Here is a 13,340-nt window from a genome sequence, read left to right on the forward strand (position 1 = left end):
TTTTCCAGTAGTTCTGTAAGGATGTGAGAGTTGGATTATAAAGAAAGCTGAGTGCCGAAGAATTGATGCTTTTGAACTGTGGTGTTGGAGAAGACTCTTGAAAGTCCCTTGGGCTGCAAGGAGATCCAACCAGTCCATCCTAAAGGACATAAGTCCTGAATATTCATTGGAAGGACTGATGCTGAAGCTGAAACTCCAATACTTTGGCCACCTGATGGGAAGAACTGACTCATTTGAAAAGACCCTGATGCTAGGAAAGATTGAAGGTGGGAGGTGAAGGGGATGACAGGATTAGATGGTTGGATGGTATCACCGACTCAATGAACATGAGTTTGGGTAAACTCCGGGAGTTGGTGATGGACAGGGAGGCCTGGCAAGCTGCAGTCCATGGGGTCACAAAGAGTCGGACATGACTGAGCGACTGAACTGAACTGAATAGAGAAAGATAGAGTTTGCCCTAACTTTGGCGATTCCTTTCCCCCAATAATCTAATTAAGGTGTTGAAGCCAGAGCCAGGGCAGTGGTTGGACTGATAATCATCGTAGAAAGGGAGACAAGGCCATTGATGTGAAGAATTTTTTGGCATTGTTCCACCCTTTTCCTCAGTGGGTGTATATCTGGTCTTCACATTTCCAGTCTATGTTCCTGACCATGACTGTGATCTGTACAGTCTGTACTGAGACATGGCTTCAGTGACCAGTTCAAAACCAGCTCTGCAGCCATTCTGCCGTGCAGAGCTTCATTCAAATTTTAAAGTATCATCAACAACAGGAAAACCTTAAGCTCTGTTTCATTTTTTTTTAAAGGCTAATTCCTTTTTTTTTTTTTAATTTTAAAAGTTGAAGTGTAGTTGATTCACAATATCGTGTTAGTTTCAGGTATATAACACAGTGATTCAGTTTTATATATATGTATATTATTCCTCAGGTTCTTTTACCTTATAGGTTATTAAAAATATTCAGTATAGTTCCTTGTGCTATACAGTAGATCCTTGTTGGTTATCTATTTTATATATAGTGCTGCATATATATTAATCCCAACCTCCTAATTTATCTCTCCCCCAAGTAGGGCCAAGTGTCACATTGTTTGTATAGCAACAGTTCATACAGTGTCCTTCCTTGAGAGAACTGTTTCTATTACTTGAACGGGCTCTCTTATATACTCAAAAAACAAAGCTCTTTCAGGATTCAGTTGTTTCGTGTTTGTTTTGGGGACCTGGCCTTAGGTTACACTTTCTTCCTCTCATTTAAAGAAAGTTCTTCCTCCTGCCTCATGAACCCGTCAGCAGATTGCTCACCTGGTGCCTCTATCAAGCATGTATCAATACAACAATCAGTCAGATCAATTTAGACCTTGGTTAAAATTTAGTGGTGCACCTGTGACAAGGTTGTAATTCCTTGCTTTTGCTATTGCACCTGACTGGGAATCCGGGCAGGTGCACGGAAATTATTGAGACCCACAGAGGTGGTTGGAAGCAAAGCTGAGTCCTAACCATGGCCTCAACACACAGCTCTCTCTACCTGAGTCTCTGAAAAAACAACAGTGACAGGGCCATGAGTCGGTGAGGCAAATGTGGCACTTACATTTGGGTGCAAATTTTAAGGGGGCCCAAAAACCCTGGTGGAGAAGGCAATGGCAACCCACTTCAGCACTCTTATCTGGAAAATCCCATGGACAGAGGAGCCTGGTGGGCTGCAGTCCATGGGGTCGCTAGGAGTTGGACACGACTGAGCGACTTCACTTTCACTTTTCACTTTCATGCATTGGAGAAGGAAATGGCAACCTACTCCAGTGTTCTTGCCTGGAGAATCCCAGGGACGGGGGAGCCTGGTGGGCTGCTGTCTATGGGGTTGCACAGAGTCGGACACAACTGAAGCGACTTAGCAGCAGCAGCAGCAAAAACCCTGGTAATCACGATAAGTACTACTTTAATGCATTATTTTAAAAAAACAAAATTAATGCAAAAATCCATGATGAACAAATGATTAACATGTAAATAAATACAAGGATCAGTAGCTCAAGTTATCTAAAGATTATTTAAGATTATCACTTAGTCAAAAGAAATTGTCAAACAGCAATTTCCTCAGTTGAAAAATCAGACAAGAAGAGGTAGATTTTTGAAAATAGTATTGCTGGGCTTACTTCCTTTAAAGCCAGGAAAGTGAAACTATGGGGGAAAATTTTTGGTTTTAGTATAAGTAAAATATTTAAACTTAAAATAATGTTGTACATTTAATATATGTGTTTTTCATGTTTCCCATGTTTTTTCAACTACCTTAATGATCTAGGGGTAATTAACCACTAAAAAATACACATGTATATCAGGACTCATCTCCTTTGGCCTTAGGCTGCAACATAGGGACTTCCTCGATGGCTCAGTGGTAAAGAATTATCTTGCAATGCAGGAGACACAAGATACATGGGTTTGATCTCTGGGTCAGGAAGATCCCTTGGAGGAGGAAACAGCAACCCACTCCAGTATTCTTGCCTGGAAAAAATCCCATGGATAAAGGAGCTTGGCGGGCTACAGACCATGGGTTGCAAGAGACGGTCATGACTGAGTGACTAAGCACACGCTGCATATTGCAACATGGACCATGTAGCACTGGTGTGATAAGTGTATCTGTTATTTAGGAATGTCTTCAGTGGATTTTTTCCTGTGTTTGTCATAGGCTAAGTAGGAATTTTCTGTGAACAATGCTTTCTGGCAGATGAAGGGAGAAGCCTAATGTTCCAAGGTGACTGGCTAGTAAGCCTCCTTAGGTACACTTTCCTTCTCAAGCACATGTGCATCTTCTTCTTTTTTTTAAAGCAGCTGGACAGAAAGAGGTACAGAACATTTGGAGTTGCAGAATTTCTAGTTTATTCCATCACCTGTCCCTTCATCAGCTGCCCTTGGCCCTATTTTCATTTTTTTATTAATAGTGAATTTCAGTGAAAGCTCATCAATGTTTATCTTCTGGATGGGAAAAATTATCTCAGATTTACCATTTTTTAAAGCAGTTTCCATTTCCCTTGTGTTATGTATGTCAGGATATGGTAAAATACCAAGAGTTGTCAAAATAAAGGAATGCTTACAAACAAATGGGAGAGCCCCAAATTCCCCAAATACCATTCATTCTTCAGATCAGATTATATGCTGAGAATTCCAATACTGGAACTGTTTGGCCATTAAGGACTTTATTTTGTTTATAGAAATCTAGCTAATGCCAGTAAATATCATTGCATTTTCTAAACTGCTCCAAGCCCTTGTTTTTGCCTTTTAAAGCATCTACTTCTCTACTTTATTACCCTTAAATTTTTTTCACTTCTGTGGCCAAGAATTGCTAATAGCTTCCTTCAGGGCTCAGTGTAATGTCCCCTGCTTAGCTCTGGCAGGACTGCAGTAACAGTCAAGGTATGTGTTGCCACCAAGAAAGCAGATGCAGTCTTTGGCTATGAGAACAGTTGGTTACTCTCATTTCACTCTGTCTTGGAGGCTGTCCATATATTGCAGGAAGTACACTGATAAGTTGGGAGCTTGCAGAAGAGTGTGGTCAGGCTCTTGAGAGTCTGGAAACCTGAAAAAATGTCAGACACACCTAAGGCTGCTGAACCTATGGGAAGACTTGGGGGCTGTCTTCAAATAATTGAAATGGATTTAAGGAATTAGACATGTTCTAAATGGCATCCATGAAGGGGTTAGGTGAGTTCCAGAGAGAAAAATTTTTGGTCAATATGTAGACTTTCCCTCCCTGATAGGTTGTTATTATTTAGTTGCTCGGTTGTGTCTGACTCTTTTGTGACCCCATGGATTGTAGCTCACCAGGCTCTTCGGTCCTCAGGATTTCCCAGGCAAGAATACTGGAGCATGTTGCCATTTCCTTTTCCAGGGGATCTTCCTGATCTAGGGATTGAACCTGTGTCTCCTGCATTGGCAGGCAGATTCTGTACCACTGAGCCACTAGGGACACCCACATCCCGAGTAGTTATTTATCCTTTAACTGGAATTTTTTATCTTTTGACTACATTTACCCACTCTAACTCTCTCCCCACTCTGGTAACTACAAATATGATCTCTTTTTTTCCAAGTTTGTTTGTTGAAGTATAACACCATGCTAGTTTCTGGTGCATCACGTAGTGACTCAATATTTCTATACATTACAAAATGATCACCACAATAATCTGGTTACAATGTTACCACATGAAGATATTATATCATTATTGAGTATATTATTTCATAAAATATAAAGCTCCTTCATTTTGTAACTGGAAGTCTGTACCTCTTAATCGCCCTCCTGAAAGCTGTTCTTAAAGCTACTAAGTTTTCAGTCTATTGAATTTTCCAGTGCAGGTGACAGTGTACATACGACCTCTAATGAGCCTCTTGTTTGCAGGTGGTGCTGACTCATGTTTGCTCTGAAATGTATCTTTGTTGTCAACCACTTATGTTTAGAATTTCAAAGTTAGGTAGAAGAACTTCTGGACAGATTTCAGGCAAGATCAAGTGGTGGGAAAGGAAGCAGGGATTAGGGACAAACAGAGATGACACTGTTATTTTTCCTGGCACTTCCTGGCATGACATTGGTGGACTACACATCTCTGTAAAAGTCCCCTCAGGCTTCTATTCTACCCCAAACCAGAGAAAAGGAGGAAGGATGGTTCCTAAGTCACAATAGTGTTGTATCAAGGCAGAGTAAGATATCCACCCCACCCCCATACACATACTCAAGGAAGGAATCTACTTCCTGCTTTTTCTCACTCCAAACTGCAAAAAAGCCACCTTGCATATCCCTTTCTCCTTACCCCAGCTAGGACCAGATTTCTGACAGCTGATATACAGACTAGAGTGTATGGACAGACCCGCTTGCTCCCTCTTAGGGGAGAAAAGAATTTACCTTTTAAGCCTTAATGAGTTTCTATAATTTCTTCTCAGTTCATCAGCAAGGCACATATATGTCCAAAAACATGACACATCATACATATTTATAAGATGTAAACTGGAAATAAGAAACATCAAGTAAATTATATTAATCATACTTTCAAAAGTCTACCTAGTTCTTTCTTTGGAATCCAAACTGCTTTTTTAGCCAATTCTCTCATAATCTGTGTCTATTCATATAGGCTTTATTTAGTCTAAAGCAAAGTTGAAAAATATATACAGCAGTGTTTACATTAATATTATATGAAGAATCTGGTTTACTCACAAGAGTAAGTGCCAGGGAATTCAAATTGCTCTCAGATAAAAAAGAATGAAAAGAAAAACAAATTGGTGTTGGAGCTAAAACCTGCCATTTTTGCTTACTCCAATCCACTCATCCTGTCTTAGGCATTTTGGCACTCAGTAAAGTCGAAGAATCTTTTTATTCAGAGATTTTGGAAAACTCCATCTGCATTGGAGCCTACAGGGATTTTTAACCTTATAATTTCCTGGAGCTCTTATATTTATATATATTTATATATATATATTTATATATATATATATATATATATATACGCCCCAGAAAAAAAATTTTCCCCAAAGCCAACCACCTTAAAATACCCCAAGGAAACACCTCTATTATATTAGCACAGGACTATAGGACTCTGTTTCTGAAAGCGATTTCATAGTATATAGTCTGGAGAATTTTTTTGGTTTTTGTTTTCCTTAAGCCATGTTCCTTTGAACAGAATCTTACAAGGAACCTAATGTGTGAGATGAAAGTGGAGCTGGGTCTGGGTGGAGTGGAAAATTGGACACAGCCTACCATCCCCCTTCCCTTCCCTGGAAGAGCCTGAGGCATCTGATCCACCTTCCAGAGCACAGTGAGAAAACCAAACACCTGGTCCAATTCCACCTTTTCACCAAGGAGGAAACAGCCAAGAAATGTGACATTGTTGTTACAGTGGTTGGAGCAGAGCTATGACCTGCATTCCTCTCACCCTTCCGTTCAGCACAATGGGAAAGAATATGTGGCAGTATTTGACCCAACTCTAAGTGCTAAAGACATAGGGTTTTAGTTCAAAATATGTGAACTTTTTTTCCTATAGCAGATGATAATCTTTTGGGTGGCCCCTTTCCATTTTCATGTTTATTTTTGAACTGTTGTTCATGCTACTGAAAGCATTTCCTGTGTGGTTCCAATACCTTCTCTGAGCCTTGAGGACAAATAGCAGCTGTGTAGGTTTCTATGAAATTTGACTATAAACAGCTTCACCCCCTCCTGTATCCTGTACCTTTGCCTCCTGTGATCTCTTCCGATGCTAAATAAAAGTCTGTGATTTCTATCTGCTTTCACATTTGGGGCACTTTACTTCTACCTCTTGACCAGAGTGTTCTTCAAGGCTTATTAACACAGTGCAGAAATGTAAGCTGACTCAGTACAAGTTTGAAGTCAACGTATTTTCTCTTTGAGATAAGGCTATGTTTGTACAAACAACCTCAAACTTTACTTGGAAAAGAAAAAAACCGTAAGGCAGTTTATGACTGCTCTGCTGTTTCAAAACATGGCCAGTTTCTTGCTAGGTGATTCATCTGTCTTTATATTTCTGTGGGAAACTTAAAGTCATTTTAGTTACTTTCGGAAAAGAAGAAAGTTGAGTTGAGGGCTGGGATACTACAGGATTCTTCATTGTCATGAGTGTTGACCCTGAGTCCCCTAACGCTGACCTCTGTCTGCACTGGTTACCTAGGTTTCTCATTACTTGGTCATGTCCACATCCCCTAGGAAGGTCTGGGGACTCTGAGAGAGTAGGCATGTCCTTTAAAGCTCTCTTGAAGGTCTCCCGCACAGCCAATTTGCTACCTAGCTCAAGATTGGTGCTCACAAAATGTTTATTGAAATCAGATGTTTATGATTGTCATTATTACTAATTTCACACTACTGCAGCTCATTAATAAAAAATATTGAAGGCAAAGAAAAAAATGTTTATTGACCGATCAGGAGACTCTCCTAAATGTTGATCAGGCATGTTGAAATCTCCATGTTAAACTCCTATACCAAAGGAAAAATAGCTTCCCTGGTAGCTCAGATGGTAAATAATCTGCTTGCAATGTGGGTAACCCAGGTTCAATCCCTGGGTTGGGAAGATTGCCTGGAGAAGGAAATGGCAACCCACTCCAGTATTCTTGCCTGAAGAATTCCATGGACAGAGGAACCTTGCAGGCTACAGTCCATAAGGTTGTAAAGAGTCAGACACAACTGAGTGACTCTTTCACTTTTCACCAAAGGAAAATACATAGTGTGATAATATTCTACTAGTTTGAAAATACATATATAATTGAATGAAAGAGAACTATGAGAACAAAGCAAAAAGACCCCTGAGAGGAACTATAGCTTTCAGTTTCCAGGTCAAATGAGCTCAGCTGGAGACAGAATGACTTCAGTAACAAATATATGTAAGAATAGTTAATACTTATTGGGCACTTACTGTATTTCAGGCATAATTCTAAAGAGCTTTATGCCTCATATGTCATTTACTCTGCACAACAACCCTCTGAGATAGGCCATTACAGTATTATCCCCACTTTACAGACATGGAAACAGAGATTAAATCATTGGTGCACAGTGGTGGTAGGTTTGGCACAGGGAGTGTGGCTCTGGAAACCCCTTTACCACGAAGTGACTGAATAAATGAAATGCACGAAGAAGAAAACATGCTTTCATCATCATAAAAATACAACTGCCTCAGCAGTTCTTATTGCTTCTCAGATGATTTAGTTGAAGACTCGGAGGTGTCCTTTATTTTCTGGGTTTTAGAGAAAGGTAGTGAAAAGAGATAAGAGAAAACCATCAGAGCATTAACTTTTTCTTCTTGTCGTGATCTGACAGAGAATTTTATAAATCACTGGTCTATTTTGTTAGGGCTTGTTTCTGGGCATTCTCAGATTTCACTCAAATAATTTTCACTGCACTAATATGAGGACATTAGAGGTAAGTATTATTCCTGCTAAGATAGGTAGTTAAACTGAGGCATAAGGAAGCCAGGCTTCAGGTCACGTCAGTCAGTCACCAAGTGGTCACTTGGCCCAGGCCTTGCTAGTCACAGCTCAGTTCTGTCCACTAGCAGCACTGCCTAACGTCCATAACCAAGATAGATGAGCAGTCTTGTTCTCTTTCAGGTTTGTGGATGGCTCCTAGAAGATCTTGATTTACTCTGGAGGAAATACTGTTTTCCTGGGTTGGTTTCCTGTCATACTGCTCCACCCACTCCCAGTTGACCATGAACCAGCCAGACCCCACTGAGGACCCCGATCCCAGCCCTGAACCCCTGTGTGTGGTGTGTGGCCAAGCCCACTCCCCTGAGGAAAACCACTTCTACACCTACACGGAAGATGTGGACGATGACCTCATTTGCCACATCTGCCTGCAAGCTCTTCTGGACCCTCTGGACACTCCATGTGGACACACCTACTGCACAGTCTGCCTCACCAACTTCTTGGTGGAGAAGGATTTCTGCCCCGTGGATCGCAAGCCTCTGGTTCTGCAGCATTGCAAGAAATCCAACATCCTAGTCAACAAGCTCCTCAACAAGCTGCTGGTGACCTGCCCGTTCACGGAGCACTGCACCGAGGTGCTACAGCGCTGCGACCTTGAACATCACTTTCAAACGAGGTAGGGAGGGGCTTCCCTTGTGGCTCAGCTGGTCAAGAATCCCCCTGCAGTGCGGGAGACCTGGGTTCGATCCCTGGTTTGGGAAGATCCCCTGAAGAAGGGAAAGGCTACCCACTCAAGTATTCTGGCCTGGAGAATTCCATGGACTACAGTCCATGGGGTCGGGAAGAGTCGGACACGACTGAGCCACTTTCACTTTCTAGGGGGCTGCCCCTCGGCCAATCCTGAGAAGCCCCGCCCTCACGGCTGCTGCTGCAAGGGCGGGGTGTTCCAGGGTCCCGGTGTTTCTTTACCTTCTGCTCTGCAACCAGTGAAAGGATTCATTCAAAATAAGAAACGGTTGAGGTATTCTGGCTGTGGTTCAGTGTGAGGAAGCAGCACGTGGTAGAGTTGTGGGGTGTGAGTGTGTGTATGTGTGGGTGTGTGTTTATATGGTTGGAAGGTTTTCTGATAAAATATAAATAATATAAAATTTGCCATTTTAAGCATTTTTAAGTGTGCGGCTCAGTGACATTAAGTACGTTTACACTGATGTACAATTATCACCAATAACCATTTCCAGGATTTTTTTCATCTTCCAGAACTAAAGCTTCATATCTATTTAAAAAATTAAAATAAACCCCCCCTCATTCCTTCCTCTCCAGCCACTGGCAACCACCATTCTGCTTTCTGTTTCCCTGAATTTGACTGCTCTAGAAACCTCATATAAGGAGCACCGTTCAGTATTTGTTCTTTTGTGACTGGTTGATTTCATTTGGGTGCATCTGAAATGTGAAAGATACAGGGGAATCTAATGAGCAGCTTTCCCATCTCATTTTGTGAGGCTTCAGGTTCCCAAAAAGATATCCTGGAGGACATTGTTTGCCTTTTTATGTAAGAAAAAAAAAAATCTCTCCCAATTTGGCCCATGAGTTGCTCTGTACAGGAAATACCAAAGCCCAACTATCCTTTGAGGAGACATGTGGTATTTTCAACTAAGTTTCTAAGAGGAGAGATGTACAAATCTTTTGTCCTTCTAGTGATTTGTTCTGCAAGTTTTTCAGCACAGGTGTGCACACTGATGCAGAACTGTGGTGTGACTGCTCCTGCTGGTGGTCATCACCATCCGCTCCACCATCTCCCTCTTACTTCACCCACTCACATTGTCGTGCTCCTGAGCGTGCTGCTTGTGGACAGCCTCAGGGGGCGGCCCTGGGTCTCAGGCACAGGAGTTCCTCTCTTAGAGCACCTAAGGTGCTTAATAAGACGTGAACAGTAATACCAGAGTTATTTTGTAAGAGGAAATTTGGAAACTGGTGTTTATCTTGGTTTCTGTTGTGACAAGGGTGAGAGGCAGGTGCGGGTATTTTTTTTTTCTAAAGGTCACATTCCTTAAGGCTCTTAATCTGAGTGTTTGTCTTTGGGGACATACAGAATCTGTAACATGGAAGTGTGCATCCAAAGCACCCGCCTCGTATAATGCTTCACACATGTTTTCCATAGTAATTATGTCGGTGAACACACTCTTCTCCCCTAGATGTTGAGCCAGATGCATCTATGTCAGGTTTGTGAGTTGCCTCTGACCCTTTGTGATTTCAGGTGTGTAGGCTAGGATGGGCCTCTTGTCTGGTTGCCCAGAAGGAAGCATGGCCAGAGGAGAAGGGGTAAGGGAGTCTGTGTGTGACCTTTGCTGCAAGTTTTGCCTGGGTAGGGGAGGCGTTGCCTGCAGGGGAGTGGGTCTGGGGTCAGAGATGAGGTGGATGCAGACAAATGCTGACACAGGGCCAGGGCCAAGACTGCAGCCACACCGGATAGAAAAGGTGAGGAGCAAGAGGAGGAGGAAAGGCCCTGGGAGACCTCCCTGCCCCATTCCCATGTTGCCCACTTTTGCCATTTATATAATACATTTGTGTTTGGGAGCTGTATTCGATTCCTGCTGCTGCTGTAACAAATGATCGCAAACTTAGTGGCTTAAAACAATGCCAAGTGTGTTACCTTCCAGTTCTGAGTATTCAAAGTCCACCACAGGTCTCACTGACATCAAGGTGTTAGGAGGCTGGTTCCCTTTGGCTCTGGGGAGAGTCTCTTTCCTTGTGGCCTCCAGCTTCCAGAGGCCCCTGCATTCCTTGGCTTGTGGCCTCTTTCTCTGTCTTCAAAGCCAGCAGCCTAGAATCTCTCTCTCTTCTCTCCTTTCCCTCTTTCCCTTCTCTCTCTCTGTTCCTCTCCTTTCCTTCCATCACCACATCTCTTTCTATGACTCTGAACCTCCTGACTTCCTTATATAAGGATGCCTGTGATGACACTGGGATCCACTCAGTGAACCCACCTGGATAGTTCAAGTTCCTTTCCTGATCTCAGGGTTCATTTAGTCGCATCTGTAAGTCCTCTTTGCCATGTGAGGTGACACATTCACAGGTTCTGAGGATGAGGAGGCAGACTGCTTTGGGGAGGGGCGTGGTCAGTATTCTGCCCACTACTGGAGTTTTGCAGGGGAAGGGCAGAGAGGACAGAGATAAGGAGAGAAATAGAAGCACTCTGAAGAGGGAGAGTGAAAACACAGCAGCCCTTCCTCCTCCCCTCATCAAACACTGACTTGGGGCCAAGAATATCCCTAAGAATTGGGATAAGATAGCACATGGAGCTGAGAGCAAGGCTGGAAAGAAGTGGTTCCGGGGAAGGTCTGGGAAGAGACTAGTGGGGTGGGGGGGCTTCTGGGGTCTAGGAGAGAGATGACTCAAGTGCACCTCAGCTGCCCACATTGGCTGGATGACCCCACACCTCAAGGAAGCCTGGGAGAAAGGTCTGCTGAACGCTCAGCGCATAACGAGATGTGCAAAGCTAATTGAATTCACATGTTTGAGCTGTGGCCTCAGAGTCTTTCACCCTCCCCTTCAGCAGCCCTCGGTGACGAGGGAACTCTCAAGGCAAGGTGTTGGACCTCCACACTTGCTGTGACTCCACACTTCAGCTTCCTAAGTAGGTTAAAACCAACATTTCCAAAAATACGTTGAATTTGTTAGTCATCAAATGCTTAATATACACTTTCTTGCCTTCTGCTCCCTGAGCATTTAACTGGCCAGGATTCAGAATCTGGAGCTGATCTGGAACTTGACTCCAGAGCCCTCTTGGGCCCTGGGCTTGTGACCAGTTCAGTAGACTACCTCTTCCTCCTCTTAGAAGAGAGGTTAAGATTAAGGCAGTACTACCGCTGGAGTCTCTTAAAGTAGGAAAACTCAGAGGTTACCAGGAAGCCGGAGTTTTCCTTACATTCCAATACGAGGCCTCCAGGTTGGTGGCTGCTTGTATGGAAGTGTTGTCATATGTTTGTACTAGAAGATAAATTTATATTTATAAATTTTGCATTCTTCATTTCGGTATTTAAAATGTAATGAGTTAAAAATATTCTCTTTGACTGATGGTACTTTGATGAATATAAAGTAGGCAGGCTAAGAATCAACCTAAAATGGAGAACTTCACTATAATTCTGGTTGAGAACTATGGGGAGACCGACGTGGATCCACATGTCCTTCCAGGGGGTCCTAGAGAGCTAGCAACCCTGGGCTTCATGGGAAGCTCCCTACATAGGTTTCTCCCCCTGTGCAATGGGAATTTATTTCAGTTGACTCCTTGAATACTAAGCTCTTGCAGAAATGAATCACATTTAGAATGTTTCCATTGTCCCTTTAGTAAAGAACCTGTGTTTGAGAACTATTTCCCCAAGGGTTATGTTCACGGCCTATCTGGAGGATCATGCATGCTATGGTTATCAGGGATGCTGCCTGTTGTTCTGCAGAATTTATGTCATTTGTAAACATTGTCTTACTATTTCAGACCCTGGGTTGAATATAAATCCTAAAGTAAAGCAGGTAGGGGCAACTGTGGGTGTGCATGACTGGCTGGACCAGCAATGACTTGGGTGACTATTTTTAACTTCAGACTGGAGAGTTCTTCTATGGGAGTAAATCTAAGCATGCGAGCTGATGTTTGGAATCTTCTGGATAATTCTGTTGTCCTCTGCTCTTAGATGCTTGCAGACTCCCATCACATGGGTCTGCTATAAAGAATTCCCACGGGAGTGATGGGCTTGTTGAGTGCAATGACAGACTTCCCAACCAAGGGATATTGGCAGTGAGCGCAGTTGGGGCACAGCAGAGGGCCAATTCAATGCACCTCTCTTGACCCAGACTGACGGGGGGGGGGGGTGGGGGTGGAGGTGAAGCTTTTACTTTCTTGATCCTGAGTGGGCATTTTTTTAGACTCAAGACTACATCTTTATTTTGCAGTATCATTCTCTGCATATATAATGTTTACCAACAATCCACAATAGGCCAGGCCCAGAATGAAAGAAAAATCTGTATAAGCCACAATTTCTGCCTCTGAGAAAATGACCTCTGAAAAGTAAAAGAGAGAATTTGAAAAAACATATATGTTGAGTTCATGGGACAAGCCACTTTGCCCTTGAGTTTCTCTCTCATGAAAGATAATAAAAACGTGAGATAGTAAAGCTAACCCCCTTCGGTATTTACTGAGCACAAACAAAGAGCTCACTGTTCAGTGTTTTGAAAACAGTCCGGAGTGAAAATGTGATGGTATTGGCACACCTGACTGAAGACTCTCTAGGGTTATTTTCTTGATTAACTTTAAACCCAATGTCCTGGAAATGTCTTCCCCAAAGACCTACACTGGAACCTCTCCTGACCTTTTCTTCTATCAGGGGCCCTTCTCTGTTGTTGTTGTTCAGTCATGTCTGACACTTTGTAACCCCATGGACTGCAGTGCGCTGGGTTT

General features: G+C 42.8%; 1 protein-coding gene across 17 annotated transcripts in view; it reads left to right on the forward strand.

Annotated features, from left to right (window-relative positions):
- LNX1 (ligand of numb-protein X 1) overlaps positions 1-13,340 on the forward strand; it is a 200,461-nt gene that overhangs the window by 79,840 nt on the left and 107,281 nt on the right. For 16 of the 17 annotated variants that reach the window (XM_081510781.1, XM_081510310.1, XM_081510554.1 and 13 more), the window contains one exon: positions 8,081-8,573. In XM_081510781.1, coding sequence (XP_081366907.1) covers positions 8,182-8,573 — 392 coding nt within the window. In that variant the 5' untranslated portion in view covers positions 8,081-8,181. Of the gene's footprint in view, positions 1-8,080; positions 8,574-8,859; positions 8,919-13,340 lie in introns of those variants that run through there. The other variant, XM_081511212.1, reaches the window with a different exon arrangement.

The sequence above is a fragment of the Giraffa tippelskirchi genome, chromosome 1 (assembly GCF_054371585.1).
Source record: "Giraffa tippelskirchi isolate mGirTip1 chromosome 1, T2T-mGirTip1v1.2.pri, whole genome shotgun sequence".
Taxonomy (NCBI): domain Eukaryota; kingdom Metazoa; phylum Chordata; class Mammalia; order Artiodactyla; family Giraffidae; genus Giraffa; species Giraffa tippelskirchi.